At 37.2% G+C, this 18740-nt stretch overlaps 2 protein-coding genes and 1 long non-coding RNA gene across 4 annotated transcripts in view; 1 reads left to right on the forward strand and 2 right to left on the reverse strand.

The window, feature by feature from the left end:
* LOC118646403 overlaps positions 1-18740 on the forward strand; it is a 133366-nt gene that overhangs the window by 99460 nt on the left and 15166 nt on the right. The window lies entirely within an intron of this gene.
* Positions 6786-10882, reverse strand: LOC118646404. The gene is made up of 2 exons (XM_036289190.1): positions 10567-10882; positions 6786-9294 (listed from the first exon to the last, which is right to left on the reverse strand). The coding sequence occupies exons 1-2, from the start codon at positions 10829-10831 to the stop codon at positions 7559-7561; spliced, it is 2001 nt and encodes a 666-aa protein (XP_036145083.1). The 5' UTR covers positions 10832-10882; the 3' UTR covers positions 6786-7558.
* Positions 10929-12111, reverse strand: LOC118646407. Its single transcript, XR_004963952.1, has 3 exons — positions 11513-12111; positions 11289-11360; positions 10929-10975 (listed from the first exon to the last, which is right to left on the reverse strand). It is a non-coding gene; the product is annotated as an uncharacterized LOC118646407 (long non-coding RNA).

Here is an 18740-nt window from a genome sequence, read left to right on the forward strand (position 1 = left end):
CGCGGATTTACGACGTAAGTAAGCCTTCATCAGCATTACATCGCGCGTGCTTTTTCGCCCCGGTGCAGCTCCGATCCGCGACCGGCCGCGTCGTCCACTCGATCTCCGTCGGCGATTAGTCAAGGTGGACTCTCTCGCAGGCGCTGCACACTTTCGCGGATGCGTACACGCATCGTGAATATATGTCCCCGGTGCTCGTTCAGGACACACGCGCGCGAAAGAAGAGGAAGGGGGTCGTCGCTGTGCAGATCGCCGCACGGGGCCTCCCGCAGTCTCCTGTTCGTTAGACCGAGTTTATGCACCGCGACGCTTGAATTAAATTATTGCGTTCTCGCGCGACCGAGCGAAGGATACAAAGGAAGGTTACGGCGCGGGACTCGCGGAAAGTTATGCGCGCATCTTCAGCCCCGAGTAAAAGCGACCGGCTAATAGACAGGTGCATAATTTCATGTAGATTCTTTATTTCCGTTGCGCGCACGGTGGTCTGGCACGGGGATTCGACTTCCCTTCTGTGATGTCGGAAGGGAAGGAGAGGAAGAGAGAGAGAGAGAGAGAGAGAGAGAGAGAGAGAGAGAGAGAGAGAGAGAAAGAGAAAAAGATAGATCTTTGATTTCAAATTAAATTACCGCCGGCCCCGCGGTCATTTGCAAACGCCTTCGACGGATGTTTCTCGCTTGCGTGTACATACGTATATGTATGTACAGTACGTGCCAGGTGCGTACGATTGCGCGTCCGGCGCGGGAAATAATATTCGCGACGGTGGTAATTTTTAGCCGTTGCGAGTCGAACGAATTGGTCGGCAATGCGCAGGCGACGGCGAAAATCCCTCCGCATGCCTGCCCTTTTCGCCCCTCGGCTTTTCTGCTCCCCCCCCTCCCCCGAAGGTGTTAATTACGGGCGTGACCCACCCGCCGATTAAATGCAAGTCTCGTTGCGCGCGCGGGCGTCAACTTCTTCTTTTTTTTTTTTCACCGCCGCCGCTTTGCTTCGCAATGTGGGAAAAGCTGGCGTTTTCCCGATGCGCGCCCATTATACGCGCGCGTTAGAGATTATTAGCGAGCGGGGCCAGAGCATTATTAGCCGGCTATCTGCACGGGCATCTATGCCCGCACGAACATCTTCAGCGGGACCTGTCAATTACACAGATTTATGATCTCTCCTCCTCCTCCCGGTTCGCTCGTTTCGTCCCGCTCCCTCGCTCGTCTCGTCATCGTCTCGCCGTGGCCCTCCTCGACCTCGCGCGTCATCCGACCGCGCGCGTTCCTGGCGCATTCTCCGCGCGGCGCCCGTCGAACGCACTCCACGCTCATTAATACGCCCCGGCCGGCGAGGAGGGTTTCGCGTATATCCGCCTGAAATACAGCAAATAATAATTCTTGATCGATGATCGCCTTTAATTGCGACCGACTTAATTACGGATAAATACCTCCGCGTCGATTTATCCCGGCGCTTTGCGGCTTCGCGCGCCTATCAATCCCCCTCCCCTCTCTTCCCCGGTTCCTGATTAACCCTCCGGAGATCCCACGATGCAGCGCCATACGGCACCGTTTCGTGGCACGAACTTTGCCCGTATCAGCGCGCGGCTTCTTTTCTTCTTTTCGGACAATAGTACTGTTATAGACTCTCGGCTGTAGCGATATTTATTCAGCGATTTTCTAACGTTCCTCCTCCTCCTCCTTCCGTATCAGCTCTTCCGTTCAAGGGGCGGTCGATACGAAATTTTTTCCATCCTCGGCTGTAATTTCTGAAAGGGTTAATTACGCGTGCCATCACGAACAAGTTAATTAATGCTGAATTAATTAATTAACCTTCTAATGGACATTGTTGCGCGTCCATTATTGCGCAAAGATCGACGCGCGCCCAACCGGCGAGCGTAACTTTACTTCTATCGATGATAATTAGCGCTTTTCCCTTTTCCGTCGACGTCGCACGAGGTGCAAGGGTACACCCGGGGGCATAATTTTTTTCACCTCGTATCGCACCGGTCGGGGGCGAGGATGAACGCAAGACGCGATGTCGATGCGTTAGCAAATTAAATCGCGATTCTCGCGCGCGCACTTCCCAGATCCCGGGTGATCGCGGGTCAGCGATCATCCTCTGCCGGATTAACCTTGCGCGTATAAGGGCCCGTCATAGATCGCCCGTCGTACCCACGGTACGTAACTGTACTCGGGTTGGCGGGCGATACGGCGATTTGCATACGTGCGTCTGTGTTGAATAAGAGTGGCGTATACACGACGCGCGTTGCACATCGGGAGGGGGAGGGGAGAGGATTGCGGTAATTAACGGAATCACCGCCGAATCGCGGTGATTAAACGTGTACGCCTAATGAAGCGCCGCGGCCACCGTGCGTGCGTATTTCAACGTGAGTATATAATTAAGAGCCGCTGTGCGTGCACGACGCTCCTTCTCGCGAGAACGTCCCTTTCGATGATCGATTCGCGGCGCGAACCGCTCTGACTGCGAAATAAGTTTTTCTACAGAATTTTCTTCTTTATAACTCTTATTCGTTCGATCGTAAATCATTTTGGAGGCTCGACAGAATCCCCTGTATAGTCGCGTTTTGACGACGTAAGCTTGCACGCCGGCTGATTACAATCGCGTGTTACTCGGTGCTGAAATTGGTGCTCGAAATGCAATAAAGTAAAATCGACAACGGCGCGCGGGGTTCGGAAGGGGTGAAAATAACGACGAATAAAGGTGACGAAACGGCTACACACGTTCTCGCGATAAGTCTCCGTCCGCCAACGATGAATCATGCGAATCGCGTTTTGTATTGATTTATATATATGTACAAACTAACGAGCCGCTTTTCGGCGATAACAGTTCATTAATAATTGAGCCTGCGATATTGCACCGCGACGCTATACGTGTTCCGCCGGTGGATCCGGTGTTTAATGAGGGGTTGCACATCGACAGGAAAAAAGAGAAAGGAGGAAAGCGGGATGGGTAGCACGGGTGTTGTCAATTTTTATCGACCGATGACAAATCGATAATGCTCACGTCATCTTGCATTTAGACCGGTTCTGTAGGGCCGGGCAGACCTTTCCGTACCTTCGTACTCCGTCTGTTTTTAATTAATCCCCTCGTGCCTCGATCGACCCGATGCGAATTGCGTAAAAATTCGAGTCGCAAGGGGAGAAAGAGAATAAGAAGGAAAGAGAGAGAATTTATCTCAGATCGTTGCCTCGCGAGAAAATGCTAGTTTTCAGTGGTCATTCCGGGTCTTCGGAGAAAGAGAAGGAGAGGGAGTCTACGTGTTACAAGCGCTTCTCCCGCGTATCGAGGAATTCGACGATCGGTCGTATTTTAATAATCGCGAAACCGGTCGGCGGTCTTGTTGATATTGCAGAAATTACGAAACTTCGTTAAGTAACCGTTTGCGCGTGCATATTGCGTACCGCGTACTGCGGTTGGATTTTATCCGCGTGACTCGATGACCGGCGTAATAATGCGCGGGAGACCGGCCGTAGAGGATAAGTTACTAACTGGGTTCCCCATAAGTTGGCGCGTTTCACGAGCCAAGTTTACGTTGGATCGTCCCATTCGAGGGCGTCGCGAATCTACGGTTGTCCCGGTTGCATGCAGAAGTTCCGCCGCCGATCGCCGATAACCGCTTATAGGAGTAGGTGACCTTAAAGGATGTCGATCTTTCAGTCGCAATAACTGTATCGACGTTCACTGCAGCGTCGTCCAAAGGCGAGGCTGCGCTCGTTAACAGGTGTTGGACGCCTCCGCGTGTCGCCGCAGTTATCTTTCCAACTGCACATGCCGAATGCAAATGTCTCTCTCGCCTTAAGAGAAAGAGAGAGACGCGCGCGCGGGCGCACACGCGGAGGGATGACATCGCGTTTTCCTTCCTTTCTAATTAACCATTATTGCGCCAGCTGGTTTTCATCGGATATCGCTTCGCGATCGGCTGGACGCCACGAATTGTTTGTCCTGCCTTTAGGCGAGACGCGTGGCGTAACGCCGCTGTCTCATTATCGGATATCCTAATTGTTTCCTGTCGAGAGGATTACCTTAGCTGAATTTTTTCCCCCGGCAAGTTATTAATTTTAATGGGACGAACGGGGCACGCGCGATTTTTGTCGTTTAAAATGAATCCTAGGTTTCTCCAGGCTTGTATTTTGATTTATTGCTCTTTTTGCGCCGTGACTTCGACATCTCTTTTTCCGATCCGAGCAGAATCTGTCTAACGACGGCGACGACGATACGCGTCGATCCGCGATCGCCGGCCGCGCAAAGGTGCATCTCTCCTTCCCTGCGTTCGCGAGAGAGATCTTTATGGCGCTCGTAGTTATAGGTCCGAGCAAGACCTTGTACGGCGAGTATGTATTATCTGCGTCGAGTTTTGTGGCTGTTCTTTACGCGCGGTCTTACGGCAAGAACGCAAGAAGCCACTGGGAGACGACCACCTCCTTGAAAAAGGAGGAAATGCGCCGGGGGATGATGCACCAACAACGGTCGACGGTGGGCTCTCGTAATCGCGAGTACCGGCCGGCCGCTCGTTTTACGGCGCGATTTAATACCGCGCTCCGCCGGGCGCACGTCGATCCTGATTAATCGCGATACGTCAAAACGCCGTCAGCTGTTCGAGGACGTAAAAGACGCGCCGCGCGTCTCGTATTTTGCGTTTTCCCGACGTGCGTTATAAATGTTTGCTCAGCGCGAGCGCCTTGCACGAGAGAGCGGCCTAGGTGGAGGGAAGCTCCAACTGCGTAATAAATTGCGATATTCTCATTCTGACGCGAAACTCAATTTGCATTCGGTAGTATTTTACTTCGGATTAAAGAGCGCGTGAAGAGAGTCCCACCGATAGCAGTTACCGTATTTGCCTGACGTATATCTCGCACTACCCTCGTGGTGGCAGTCACTTTCTACGTACGTGTGTAAGCCTCCCCCGTTGGGGGGCATATTAAAATTGCATCGCGGCGCGTATTTTGCATAACGAAGAGCGCTCGGCGTGGTTTTGTTAGAAGCCCGATATACCATTACGGCCGCGGGGCCAGGCGTGTTGCAAAGATAAACGGCTTAATAGATTTTTTCCGCTCTCGGCCCTGAACTTGGCACTCGGCCGTGTACTCCCACAAAAGATGCACACATATACTTAGCATCCGCATTTACATACGCAGAGATAAACACGTGTGCATCGGCGCACACAAGTTAGGTAGCCACGGATGAGAGAAAGAGAGAGAGAGAGAGAATGCTGAGCGGAGTTGTTCCAACTGGAGCTGAGTACGTTCCTTACGTCTACAATACCAACACTAATCACAGAAATTAAGGGATATTTAAAAAATTCCAAATTTTTAGGTTTTCAATTAAGATTTTTAAAAGGCTATAACTTGGAGAAAAATGGTCGTAGAGAAAAATAAAAAACAAATTAAAGTTAAAAATTGATTATTTTGTTAAAAAAAATCGATTCTTAAAAAATCGATTCAGAATCAAATATCCCTAGACTGCACACCAACCGAATTCGTTATAAGATAACGGATTATGCGTGGAGACAGTTGTGAGAAATACGAACAAGATTGTAAATAAATATAAAGAATTCAGTGGCAGAGATTATAGTAGATATAAATCAGTAGATAATATGCGGATGAATTTGTTAAGCTAGTGGAGAATAATCTAGGAAAAGGACAAGATTTAGATATGAATGTAAGAGCAAGGAAATTAATTAATAGTATAGTAGATGCGCGAGATATCTCGGCACTTAAGGGGATGCTGGACTGCTTCTCAAACTTGATCGGGGTCAATAATGTAGAGTCATTCATGCACATCATTAATGAGATTTCGTATATATTTCTATTATAGATTTGGAAATTCTTTTCCAGAATTAAAGTACAAATATGTTGCAATGTTGCAGCAATGTTGCTGCAAACTTCAGTGCTATATAGGTAAACACCGATGTAAAGATAACGAGCGGACTTACTTGTATATCATACAGCGACGAACGTATGTCGCTTGACATTACGTCTTTGTTTTATTAAATAACGAATTAGTGTAACACAGTTAAAAGAATATATATCGTATTAAAATCACTATCGGCTTTATCTCTCACGGAACCTGATTCTGAGGAATTACAGCATCAATCACCAATACTGGGTTTTGAAACCCACGGGGCACAACAGTCTGATAGACATAACTGGTTTGCATAAAGAATTTTATGTATAGTTTTAATTTTTCTTAAAAAAATATAATTTTATTTATTATTTATTATATAATGAATTGTGGATCGCCTATCGGTCTGCATGGGGTCTTAACGATGAATATAATTTTTCTGTTAAATTAAATTTTTTAGCTTTATTTTAAACTGCGCGCTAAAAGGTTTCTGCTTTGTAACTGCAGTAAGGCGATCCACAATTCAATGATATGTTTAAACATACTTTGGTTGATATAATTAATGTACTAATAATGTTTATTTATTATAATATTTTGATATAATATTATTTTTAAGAATTAAAATTTTTAACCGTTGTTTTATTAAAACTATTACATTGTGCTTTTTAGATGACTGTAATGTAAAATATTATAATAAAAATATTACATTTACAAAAATTTAAATATTTAATTTTTTAAAAAAGATTAAATTATATAAGCAAGATTATTATTATTTTACACATAAGTCAAAAAGATTGAATGCAACGGATGGAAAGGAGAAAGAGCCAGAATGATAAGACTGCAGTATGGATGTGCAGTCGGAGACATCGCGTACGGACGAGAAACAGAGATAATGCAAAAAGATTTGTAAGACTGAAAAAGCCGTTATAAAAATTTATAAATAATTTTGTAATTAGTTTCCTTTATTATTCTCTTGGTGACAAAATGATGTGATCTTTTCTCTCACTCAGTTGTTCCCAATTTTATTGCTTGTTTTATTAATACATTTTATTTTTTTATATTTTATAATTAATCAGCTTTATAATCAATATATTATATTCATTATTAAACGATTTATACTCGACGTCTTTTTGTGCGTTCATTTGTGTTGTGGCGGTGGTTATAGAGGTAAGGCTAGAAATAAGATTGTAAGAATAATAATAAGAAACTAACGTGCAAAAGTTTATTTCAATCCATGATGTAATAACTGAGAACTAAGGTAACAAAGATTAGAAAAGTGAAACGCATACTCCCTCTCTTTTTGCCAACCTTCGATTGGCAGCAGTCGGGAGTAAAAATGCTTTTCATATGTGTCTTCTCATCTTACTTCTGACCCATATTATTTTTTTATAATGATTTTTTATTGATAAATCAAGTATTATTGTACAACATTATGCGGTCTGTTTTTTATCGTTAGTACCTGTTTGACTATGACACATCAAGCTTGTAAAAAAAATGCCAATGTAATTTTATATTTATTTAAATACCTTATATTTTTTATTTATTACGTATATATTTTTATATGTATGTGTATTTTGACAGTTGCCGCGTGATATCATGCCCCCGCACTTACAAGTACCTCCCTTGCAACCCGTTCCCCATTCGAAGTTCCACAGTTAGAACTTCTCCTTATTTCTAATGTTTTAAGAGCAGTTTAAAAAATAGTTTTTGGAGTAATTTAAAGAGCAGTTTTACGAGTAATTTTGGAAGTAGGTTTACGAGAAGTTGTAGGAGTAATTTTATGAACAGTTTTAGCAGTAGTTACATTGCTAGTTTTACGAATCGTTCCAGTAGCCGTTTTAAGAGCAGTTTTAGGAGAAGTTGTAGAAGCAGGTTTAGATGTAGTTGGAGACGTAGTTTTACGAGCAGTTTTAGAAACAGTTTTAAGAGGAGTTTTGGAAGCAGGTTTAGATGTAGTTGCAGAGGCAGTTTTAGGAGCAGCTTGAGCTCTTTTTGATTCTTTTTGTTTTTCACCTGTGTCACTTGAACCTTTTTTTGTTTTAGGTTTCAATATTGGGAACATACTTAGTACAAAAGGCTCTGCACTATTTTCCTTATCTCTACCCATATGATGTCCTAAACATATATGGACCATTGTGATTTCTATTTCATTGCGTAGTCTTTTTCCATTATGCCATAAGCTTCCTTTAGGAAATGGGATACCTCTTTCAGATAATTTTGAAGCTGGTACATCGATTTCTGAATAGAATCTTTTGTTAAGAAGAACTAGTGCCACTTGACCATCTGCTGATAGCAATGCTCTATGAAGGACATAGTTTTGATGTTTTTCTGTTTGAAAAGCAGTTTTTTCTTCACATATATTTTTCCTAGTATAAGCTTTAACACCATCGACACCATTGCTTCTTTCTACGACATGCCTGCTTCTAGCATGGCCTTTTCTAAAATCTAAGATTTGCCGCTTCTTAGGATCATCTACGCAGTGTTTGCCCTCTGAATTTTCCAGAATCTGTCTAGCGTTATCAATCGTGTTGGATGATGGGTATCTTTTTGAGTATCCATCTTCTGTGAGAATGTCTTTAAGTTTTTGAAATGTAGATGAAAGGACAGTTTTTTGACGAGTTAGACTGTGTATATAATTACGATAATGAAGATATTCTTCTGAACATTTTATTGGTTTGCTCAATTTAAAATATGGGTAAATAAAAACTATATGAGGTTCTGCATTTTCTTCTTTTCGTTTATTTATATGATGTCTTAATTTTAATAAGACACTATCGATTTCTACTGAATTACGTACTACGTTTCCCGCATGCCAATAGCTTCCTTTAGGAAATGGGACATTTTGTTCTTTTAATTCTGAAACAGGTATTTCTGCATCTGTTGTAATGAAATTGTCAAGTTCATGTAGTGCTTTTTGACCCGATTTTGATAGCAATGCCCTATGAAGGGCATAGTCTTGGTCTTCTTTTTTCAGAAAAGCATATGTTGGCACACATTTATTTATCCTAGTATAAGTTGCGACACCTCCATTTCTTCCTCCTACAACATGCTTCTCTCTAGAATGACCTATTAGATCAATTGGATCTTCCTCACCATCACCTTTGCCTTCGCCTTCTATGTTCTCTGAATCTTCCAGAAGCTGTGTAGCGTCTTCTTCCTGACTGTGTGCTGGGTATCTTCTTGAGTACCCTTCTTCTTCGCGACTTTTTCTCGATCTTTTAGGTCCGTGTCCATTTACACCGCCAATCATAAGGAATATTCCTGCATTACCCATCGGAATTTTGTCTAACCATTTGGCCAAATTGTGAAAATTGTCCTTTAGTTTTAACACAGTCCACTTACGAAGTTTTAATGGATCTTGCCCGATTTGAGAACCGATCACCGAAAAAAGGCAGCTGTTTAAATCAACAGTGACGTTTTCGGGATCTTTGCTACCTCTTAGGGTCCAGTGACCTAGAAAAGGATTTAGAAAAGTTGAGATAGAAATTAAAATCTATTCAAGACTTTTATGTGTAAAATGTCGACTTAAAAATATTTAATGAAGAGTAATGTCCTTATTCTCAACTATGCTTTCTTTACCGATTACTTTGACGTGAGACGTTATTTACGAGGCTGCCGATTCATCAACACGTTTATTAGAAGAGTGAAAAAATTCCGTAATTTGTGCAGTACAAAAAGATCGTAACGTGCAATGTAAGTATGATAATTACATATATATTTTTCGCATTTCTTGCTGCACGTCACTATCCACGCGTATTCTTAAAAGTGGTATTCTTAAGAATTCTCAAAAATTAACACCAAAATTTGCGCTAAATTCAAACATAATATGACAAACAAAACATACGCTTACATAAAGAAACATACACAAAAAAACATATACATACACGGTTTAGGGCAAGTTACCGATTGGTTCGCTATTAATTTGAACGAGTGCGCATCCACGATTCCACGGGAATGTTTCACATTGGCCGCGTTCAACAGATACAACTGTTGAGTGAGCGCTCAGTGATTCTTTAATGTGATTGGTTAATACCTTTAGATCTAACCAATCATATTAAAGAATCACTGAGCGCTCACTCAACAGTTGTGTCTGCTGAACGCGGCCATTATATCTTTACATCATGCGTAGTTTTACGTGTACAAAAAATGGATGTGATGGCGCTGCGAATTAGCACGATTTTCTTAATCATCGCCAGTGTAATTGCTCTCATTTTTCTCCCTGTTTGCAACATTGCTACAACGTAATTACTAATATTCTGTGCTGTATGGGACTTAATTGGTGACTAATTTTGGATAATAAATTAGTATAAATTTTGTCTTTTTCCAAATTAACCAAACATTTTTTAACAGCTTAAAAATATGTTTATGAATATTTAGAAATTTTCTATATCACTACAATGTTTATGAATATTTAAAGATTTTCTAAATCACTATAAATAAATTAACATTTAGAGATTTTTTAATTACTATAAATAAATAAAAGATAAGACGAGTTACTCAAGTTTGTACAGATAAAGTGTCATTTTTTACATAATCATTAATGTGAAAAAAGACTTGTGGTAAATGTTTGTCTTGAGATGGAAGATAAATTATTTTTTCGATTTTATTTTAATTGGATTAAAACAACTGTTTGAAATTAAAATCTTTTTTAATTCAATCATAAAATTTTATAAATCAGAACAACTTTATCAATTTCTTTTTGTAGTTATCTAATTAATAACTTACCAATTTGTTCAGAATTGTTTGCGTGATATTCAATATCTATAGATGGTCCCAATTTTTTTCTTCCGATGATCTTATTTAAATTACCATTAGCATTCCATATATTAATGCGTCTTTTAAGTATGTTACTCAGAATAGCAATGTGTATTAAACTAGCTGGTCCATAGTTTTCCAAATCTTGTATAATGTTGTTTACATATTTAATTTTGTACATTTTGTCCTTATTTTTATAATTACGATAGTCATTGATTAATTGAATTATATGCATCTTTCTATTGCGTTTTCTTAACTTTATTAGTTATTTTTAATTATTTAATATTAAAATTTAAAAAATTATGTGTCCATTGTTAAATTAATTTTTTTTAAATTTTAATGTTTATTTCGTTTTTGTTAAGTATCAGCTTCTATATATCTAAAATAGATTAATACAAAATTTATTTTATAAACATTTAAAATTTTTTTCTAAAATCTTGAAAAAATCCAAAATCTTGAGAGGAATGTAGGAATGTAGATAAAATACATAGATATTAAAAAATTAAATAAATAATGCTATTCTTAAAAAAAATAAAACATTGTAAAAAGAAATAGATTTTAGGAGAAAATTATCAGAGTTAAAAAGAATTGTGTTATCAAAGAAGTCAATTATTTTTATATAAATCTGTGATTAAAAAATTATAGATTAGTAGTGAAGAACAACTATTTCATATAATATTGATAAGACTTACAAGTTTGTATCATTGATTTTGCTGCAATGGATTCATCCGTGGTTTATGTTGTTAAAATTTGTTGCTAATAGTCTAAAATTTAAAATAATTTGTTTTTAATGATCAGTAATTTGAGAATAAAAGAGAGAAAGAGAGAGAGAGAGAGAGAGAGAGAGAGACGGACAGACATGCAAAATTTTAATTACGTTATAAAAATATAAAAAATCAAGGTGATGTAAAAATACCTGATCGCTAGCTTGTACAAAATCCATTACATTATCTTGTAATTTCGATAAAGATTTATGTTAGTAGTAATATCCATTTTTAAATGGAAATAGATTTTTATTTTAAATTTTGGTTATTTAGATGACATAATGAGATATCTACAACAAATTTTGTTGCTTTATAATTGTTTTTTCTGACATTTGCTACAAATATGATTTTTTGTTGCTCATTTTATAATCGATTTTTTTTTTAAAGTCGATGTATTTAATATCAAATTTTTTAAAAGTTGAATTCCAAGTTTGTTCTTACCGTTAGAATTTTATAATAAAATTAAAATTAATTAATAATTGAATATTAATTAAAAGTAATACTTTGATAGGCATGTAGATGCTAGTGTACATCGATTATTTGATAAAAATGTGTAAAATTAGGCCTTGTTTTGTCTTCTTTTGCTCTTTGCCTCAACTGAGAAAAAAGTAAATTAATTAATGATTCAACAAATTATCTTATTGCGGACTGCCAACAAGAGATGTACTTAATATAATATTTGCAACTATTAATGCAAGTACAACAGTCTTGATTGGATCATAATATTTTTGATATTGCAGCAGCATAAATTATTGTATTAAGGATCTTGTTTAAAAGAAGATAAAAAAAAATACCAAGTGTGTGTGTATGTGTGTGTGTGTGTGTGTGTGTGTGTGTGTGTGTGTGTGTGTGTGTGTGTGTGTGTGTGTGTGTGTGTGTGTGTGTGTGTGTGTGTGTGTGTGTGTGTGTGTGTGTGCTAAGAAAAAAAACTATTATAGGTAAATTGTCTTATTCTATTATTCTATTGTATTGTCTTATTGTTTTTTTCTACAAAAAGATTGATATGAAGTAAATGCACCCACTATGCGCCAACTTTGAAACGGAAAAAGATAGACCAAGTACATAAACGCGTACTTTCAACAATACAATTAAAGTCTATTAAAAAAAAAAATTAAATAATTAAATAATTAAAATCAACCAACGGGATTAAAGTGAACCAAAAACTTAGCATGTTCGGTTTGCATTTTTTCTGTATTTGCAAGACTCTATGTTATTGATATCAATAAATATTTACACAAGAATGCAATTAATGTCGCTTGGGTATTGTTTTGCTATTTATCAGTTTTTGGTTAACTATAATCCCGTTGATTAATTTTAATCATTTAATTATTTAATGTTTTTTTTATCATACTTAGCTAATTGCATTTATTTAAAATTTATATTTGAAAGCATGCTTTTATGTACTTGGTTTATCTTTTTTCCGTTTTAAGGTTGGCGCATAGTTGGCGTATTTACTTTATATTATTCTTTTTGTAGAAAACACAATAAAACAATAAAACAATAGAATAATAAGACAATTTATCTAATATAATAGTTTTTTTCTTAAAGACGCACACACACGCCTTTTTTCTCTTTTTAAAAGGGTAATTTTGTTTGGATATCACGCATTTTTGCGAAACATCAGGAAGAATTTTTTGTGATTAAAATTCAAAAAGACATTTTTTGTAACAATATTTGATTGTTAATAATTAAAATGCCTTTATTCTTTTTCATTACTTTCTGACAAATGCTTATGTGTACTCGTAATAATAATGATAATAAGAAAAAATAACGGTTTTTTACTTCAAGTTGCTAATGATAAATAATCCAAAAATGATTTAATCTTCGCAAATTTAACCCAACTAAAAATTTTATTTTAAATTAAATTGTCAAGTACAAGGTTTTGGCCACATATCGGGTCCTTTTCAAGTACAAAGCTAATGTAGTTGACAAAGAAACTATAAGATTGAATTAATTTGTTGCACATATTTATTTCAAAAATGTTTTATACGCATACACGCGCGTGCACAATTGGGTAGCCATATTATTATCTTTTCTCTCTCTCTCTCTCTCTCTCTCTCTCTCTCTCTCTCTCTCTCTCTATATATATATATATATATATATATATATATAATTTTTAATTAAAAAATTATTTTTATTCCATCTCTAAAAACGTGAAAAATATGTTTCTTAAACTATGGTTTTAAAAACGTTTCTGTTGAGACGTTTCTTATTAATGTTTGACTGTTAAAAAACATTGGATACATTTAGAAAACGTTTATAAAAACGTGAAAAATACGTTTCTTAAACTATAATTTTAAAAACGTTTTTATTGAGACGTTTCTTATTAGTGCTTAACGGTTAAAAAATATTGGATACGTTTAGAAAACGTTTATAAAACGAACATGTGCTACCTGGGATAATATTAAAAATATATAAAAAATATTTTTTCTTTAATTTTTGTTTAGAAAATAACATTAAAGAGTGAAGATAGACTCGGTCGTGTTACATACGTCGTATAATTCGGCTTTAAACTTTTTCTTGTTATCCTCTTTACCTAATTTTTACTCGATCATACTGTAATTTAACAATTACTTTTACCGTTAAATAATTTATTAAATAGAATTTTGAATTTGAACTTTGTTACCTTTTAAATTTCTACGCTGTTTTTCGTGTACTTTTGCTACAGAGTTAATTTGAGTTAATTTTAAAAATTTATAAACTTTTAGAAAATGTTTTTATTATAACATTTATGTTATTTTTTAATCTTTTTTTTTAAATAAAAGATGTAATATAATTTGTAATGAAAGAGGTGTAAAGAAAGAGGATTATTATAAGAATTAATAATTTTATTTTACATTTTAATAAATGTTTAAAAGTAGGAATGTTACATGCTATGAAGAATACGTTATAATATTTAAAAACTTTTTAGATAATTCTTTTATATTATTATGTTTTATTTGTATACATTGTAAAAATAAATAAAATTTTTGGCTTAAAATATGGTATATTCCTAATTAATGTAAATCCACTATTGATAAAAACTATACTAAATAATCAACAATACTGATAATTTACGAGAAGTAATTTGCAATTATTAGTCACTGTTTATTTCTACCAGCTGCCAGATCTGGATCAATTCTACGGACGTTTCTTTCGTTTTCAATACGATTTTCGTTATTATACATCCTAAAATCTACATCTTCATTATCATCATTTAGATCCAGTGGCACATTTTGGACAATGCACATCAGCACATTATGTAAAACAGCACATGTATATATAATCTTAGATGCTATTGGTGGAGAGTAATGGAGTACTCTATGCTTCAATAGACATCTAAGCCGCATTTTCAGAACTCCATTGCATTGTTCTATTAATGCACGACATCTCATTTGTTTGGTATTATGTTCAGCTTCTGGACTACCTTCAATAGCACTTATTATAGGAGTCATTATCCAAGGCCTGAGAGAATACCCTGAATCACCTGCAATCCAAAACATTTTAATGTAAAAATTTATGATATTATTTGTTTTTGTGCGCTTTAATTTAATTAATGATTTTGTAAATTTATTTTTAACTTTTTTGTATTTTTGATTTATTGTATTAGAATTTTATATTAATAATTTTCTAAAAATTTCCTTAATATATGGAGGAGTAAAAGCCTCAATGGTTTAAGTTAAATTTTTTTAAATATTAACTCGTGATGCAACCTATACAATATATAAATTGCATCTATGCACACAATTTAATATTTTAAACAATTGACTCACACCACTTAGGCTTTTACTCCTCCATATATACAATATGTAATGTACAGAACATATATATTATTTTCTGCAAGTTTCAACATTAAACCATGCATTACATTACTCGTCATTTGTTTCTCCCAACATCTTACCTACTAAATGGAAAATTTTGTGTGGATAGTGCCTGTAGAGATGAACCATAGCGTTTTTTGCATTTAAGTTATTCCATATAGATGTATCGTGAGTGCTTCCAGGATAACAAGCATTGATGTGCATAATTCTTAAACGCCAGTCACATATCTGTAATAAATACATATATAATATAAAAATGTAATGTGCACATGTTTAATGTACCAAATTTAATATAAAACTATTATTACCAATTGAGTATTTATTGAATGGTACCCTTTTCTATTTATATAAATTTATATAAATATGTTCTGGATGAATGTTATTATTCGCCGTTAGTGGAAAGAAACAATCCACTGTTTTATAATTTCTTCTCTCATTACATTAATAATTTCGTGGATGCAGGGAGACTGTTGGCTAACTAACACCAATATGAATATTTATTAAACGTTTTTTGTACTTTTTTGCAGTAGCGAAACACAAAAACAGTAGAAAAACAATAATCTATATAAATAATAGTATAAAAATAATAAGACACAATTAATGTACTGAATTTTCAATACTTCTATTTTTAATTTACAAAATATTATGCTTACCTAATACGTAATGGTACGCGGAGGCTTTTACTATTGCTTTTCACCATAACTTTTCTCGATACATATTTTGAAATAATATTTTTTGAGTTAACTTCACTGCGCTTCGATGAAATCATTCATATAATTATGTCGAAGCGCGGAATATAAATTTTTGTTTAATCTTGAAAAATTAAACGTAATACGCGTTAAATTCGCTACACGTTAGATGTTCATTATTCATCATTTTAAAACGCGAATCCGTTTATGATTTAGTCCGACGATATGACAAATTAACATTTTTATTTGTAATTTTGACCTTTGTTTGTAGAAATACTTTGTAAAATTTTGATTTGTAATAAAAATAAGAAAATATGTATATAAAACCATAAGCATATAGTCATTCACGTATGTATTCCTAGAAAGTAAGTTATGTAATAGCATTAATGTAACAAATAAACATTTGAATTAATAATGTTAACTCCCATTATTTTTCTTTCACCCCTTTTCATAATGTATAGGTATGATTAGTCTTACTGTACGTGTCATAAAAGAAAAAAAAAATTATTTGGACAAGACATGATTGTTCCTGTTTTACTTTAGCCGTCTCTACGCGATAAGAAAAAATATCCAAATCTTACATATTTTTACTAATTGATTTTATTCAAAGGGATACTGACTTGTCCGTTTTTATTTTATCTTATTTCCTGTAACAAACTGCCCAGCGTTAAGATTTGTAGATTAGTTTCAGCTTAGTCTTTTTTACACGATTGGAAAAATATCAAAAGACTTCTAAACGATATATTTTTGCGCTCGTGCGAACCACATGACTACGTGGGGTTGTCATTTGATTCACCGGGGTTGACGCATGGACCAGCAGGATTATCGTTTTGTCCGGCACGCAACTTCCGAGGATACTTGGGGGCTCGTGAGTTCGGTGGCACAGAGTGCCGGGGGAATCGATAATGCGCAACATTTTAGGGTTCGCGTTTTTAACGTTAAGTCACCGGTAGGATGCGGAGGTATAGCACATCCTCTGACGCGAAAGGATGTTAAAAAACGCTCGATTTTACAACTCGGAAATAGTGATAATTTATGCCTACGCGCGTAAAAGCTAACACTTCCGCGCGGATAAGCTTACGTACGCGCGGGCGGCGCGCGGCGCACCCGCGGCCTGAATCAGCTCGCCGACCGCGGGTGCCTTCGTCTCGGCTAGTATACGCGGGGGTACGCTGACGCGAGCGCGCCACCGCCGCCGCCGCTCTCGTGCTGACGAGCTTATCTCGCACTCGTTACATTTAATTTACGCATTTCTGCGGAGGGAATTATTAACGTTACTTGACATATTTGTTTTTAAAGTCACGCGAAAAAATCGACTTAGTCATTACGCGAAATGGACGTGCGGTAGAAACATCCTTGGACGTCGATCGTTTGCGGACCTACCGGTTGTGGGAAAACGATTTTTGTGAAAACTTTTCTCTGGTATTTGTCGCACATGTCCGACGTACGTTTCGAGCGAATTTTATTTTATTACGCGAAGTGGCAAGAGGCTTATCAACAATTACAATACGACGCAAGCGTAAAAGAAAAGAACGCTCTGTCCAACGCTACAGCGAGAAAGAAAAATATTATCGAATTTCGCGAGGGATTACCGCGTCCGGAAGATTACTCGAACGATCCGTTTATCCCGAAACTGGTGATAATCGATGACCTTATGAGAGAATTGTCGTCGAGTGATGCAATCGTAGATCTTTTTACCAAGGATAGTCATCACAAAAATCTCAGCGTCATTCTCATCTCGCAAAATCTCTTCCATCAGGGACGAGGACAACGCGACATATCTCTTAACGTTAACTATATCGTGGTTTTCAAAAATTCTCGCGATCGTGCGCCAATTTAGCGCGTCAAGTTTATCCCGACGACTCGAAGTTTGTTGAAGAGGCATACTACGACGCCACGTCAAAACCACATTTTTTATTTGCTGTTTGACTTGAAACAATCCTCGACTTGAAACTTCTGACGAATACCGATTCCGGACGTGCATCTTTCCCAACGACGCGCGACATTACGTCTACGTATCGCGTAGATCGTTTTTCAACGGCGTATAAAAACCGTGTAACACTGTTGCTGTGACTCAGTCGTACGCGATGAAGGAGAAGCGTAACACGAGAACGAATAGCGTGGCGAAAATCGCCAGACGTTCAATTGGTAAAAGAAACACCTGTCTTCTCGAGGCTGTCTGTCATCTAAACAAAAATCAGCGGGCGGCCTTCCTTCGTACCGCGGACGAAAAATTTATTCGCTGTATCCGCGAATGCGTTCTTAATACTCTCAACGGTAACGTTCCGCTTGAACGTCACGAAAAAATTCGACGAACCAAATACAAAACGACACTATACGCCGCATCGCGGCAAAACGTGGTAACTGGAAGTCTAAAAGAAAGCTATTGTTAAAATTAGACGGATTTTTGCCTTATATTATAGGGCCCAAATTGTCTGTTTTATTATCACAAATTATTGGTGGGTAAAATCGTACGAGAATGGAAAGAGCCAAAAAAATTTTAATTTCTACGGAAAATCTTGAGAGAATGCAACGACATCACCAGCAACAACAGCGGGCGACATCCGAACCAATAGAGAACACCGTGACACAAAGTTCAGGGAACATTGACGGTGAAAATAATAATTCCGTACGAACTCCCGGAACTCCATTGACTCGACTTGATGCGGAGATGAGCCGCGTTCTCAATTTACCACGCGGTCAGGATGAAAGATGGAAAATGTATAAGGAGGCCCTTTAGCGGTATTTGCATTTAATCCGAGTATCGCATAAACGAAAAGAATGGATATTTTAATTTTTGTGTACCACTTAACATGCTACTGGGATTTTGCGAAGATTACAAACGGGTGGTAATTAACGTTTGTCACGAGTCGATCTTGATACGCGCGCGC

The sequence above is a fragment of the Monomorium pharaonis genome, chromosome 6, assembly GCF_013373865.1.
Source record: "Monomorium pharaonis isolate MP-MQ-018 chromosome 6, ASM1337386v2, whole genome shotgun sequence".
Classification (NCBI taxonomy): domain Eukaryota; kingdom Metazoa; phylum Arthropoda; class Insecta; order Hymenoptera; family Formicidae; genus Monomorium; species Monomorium pharaonis.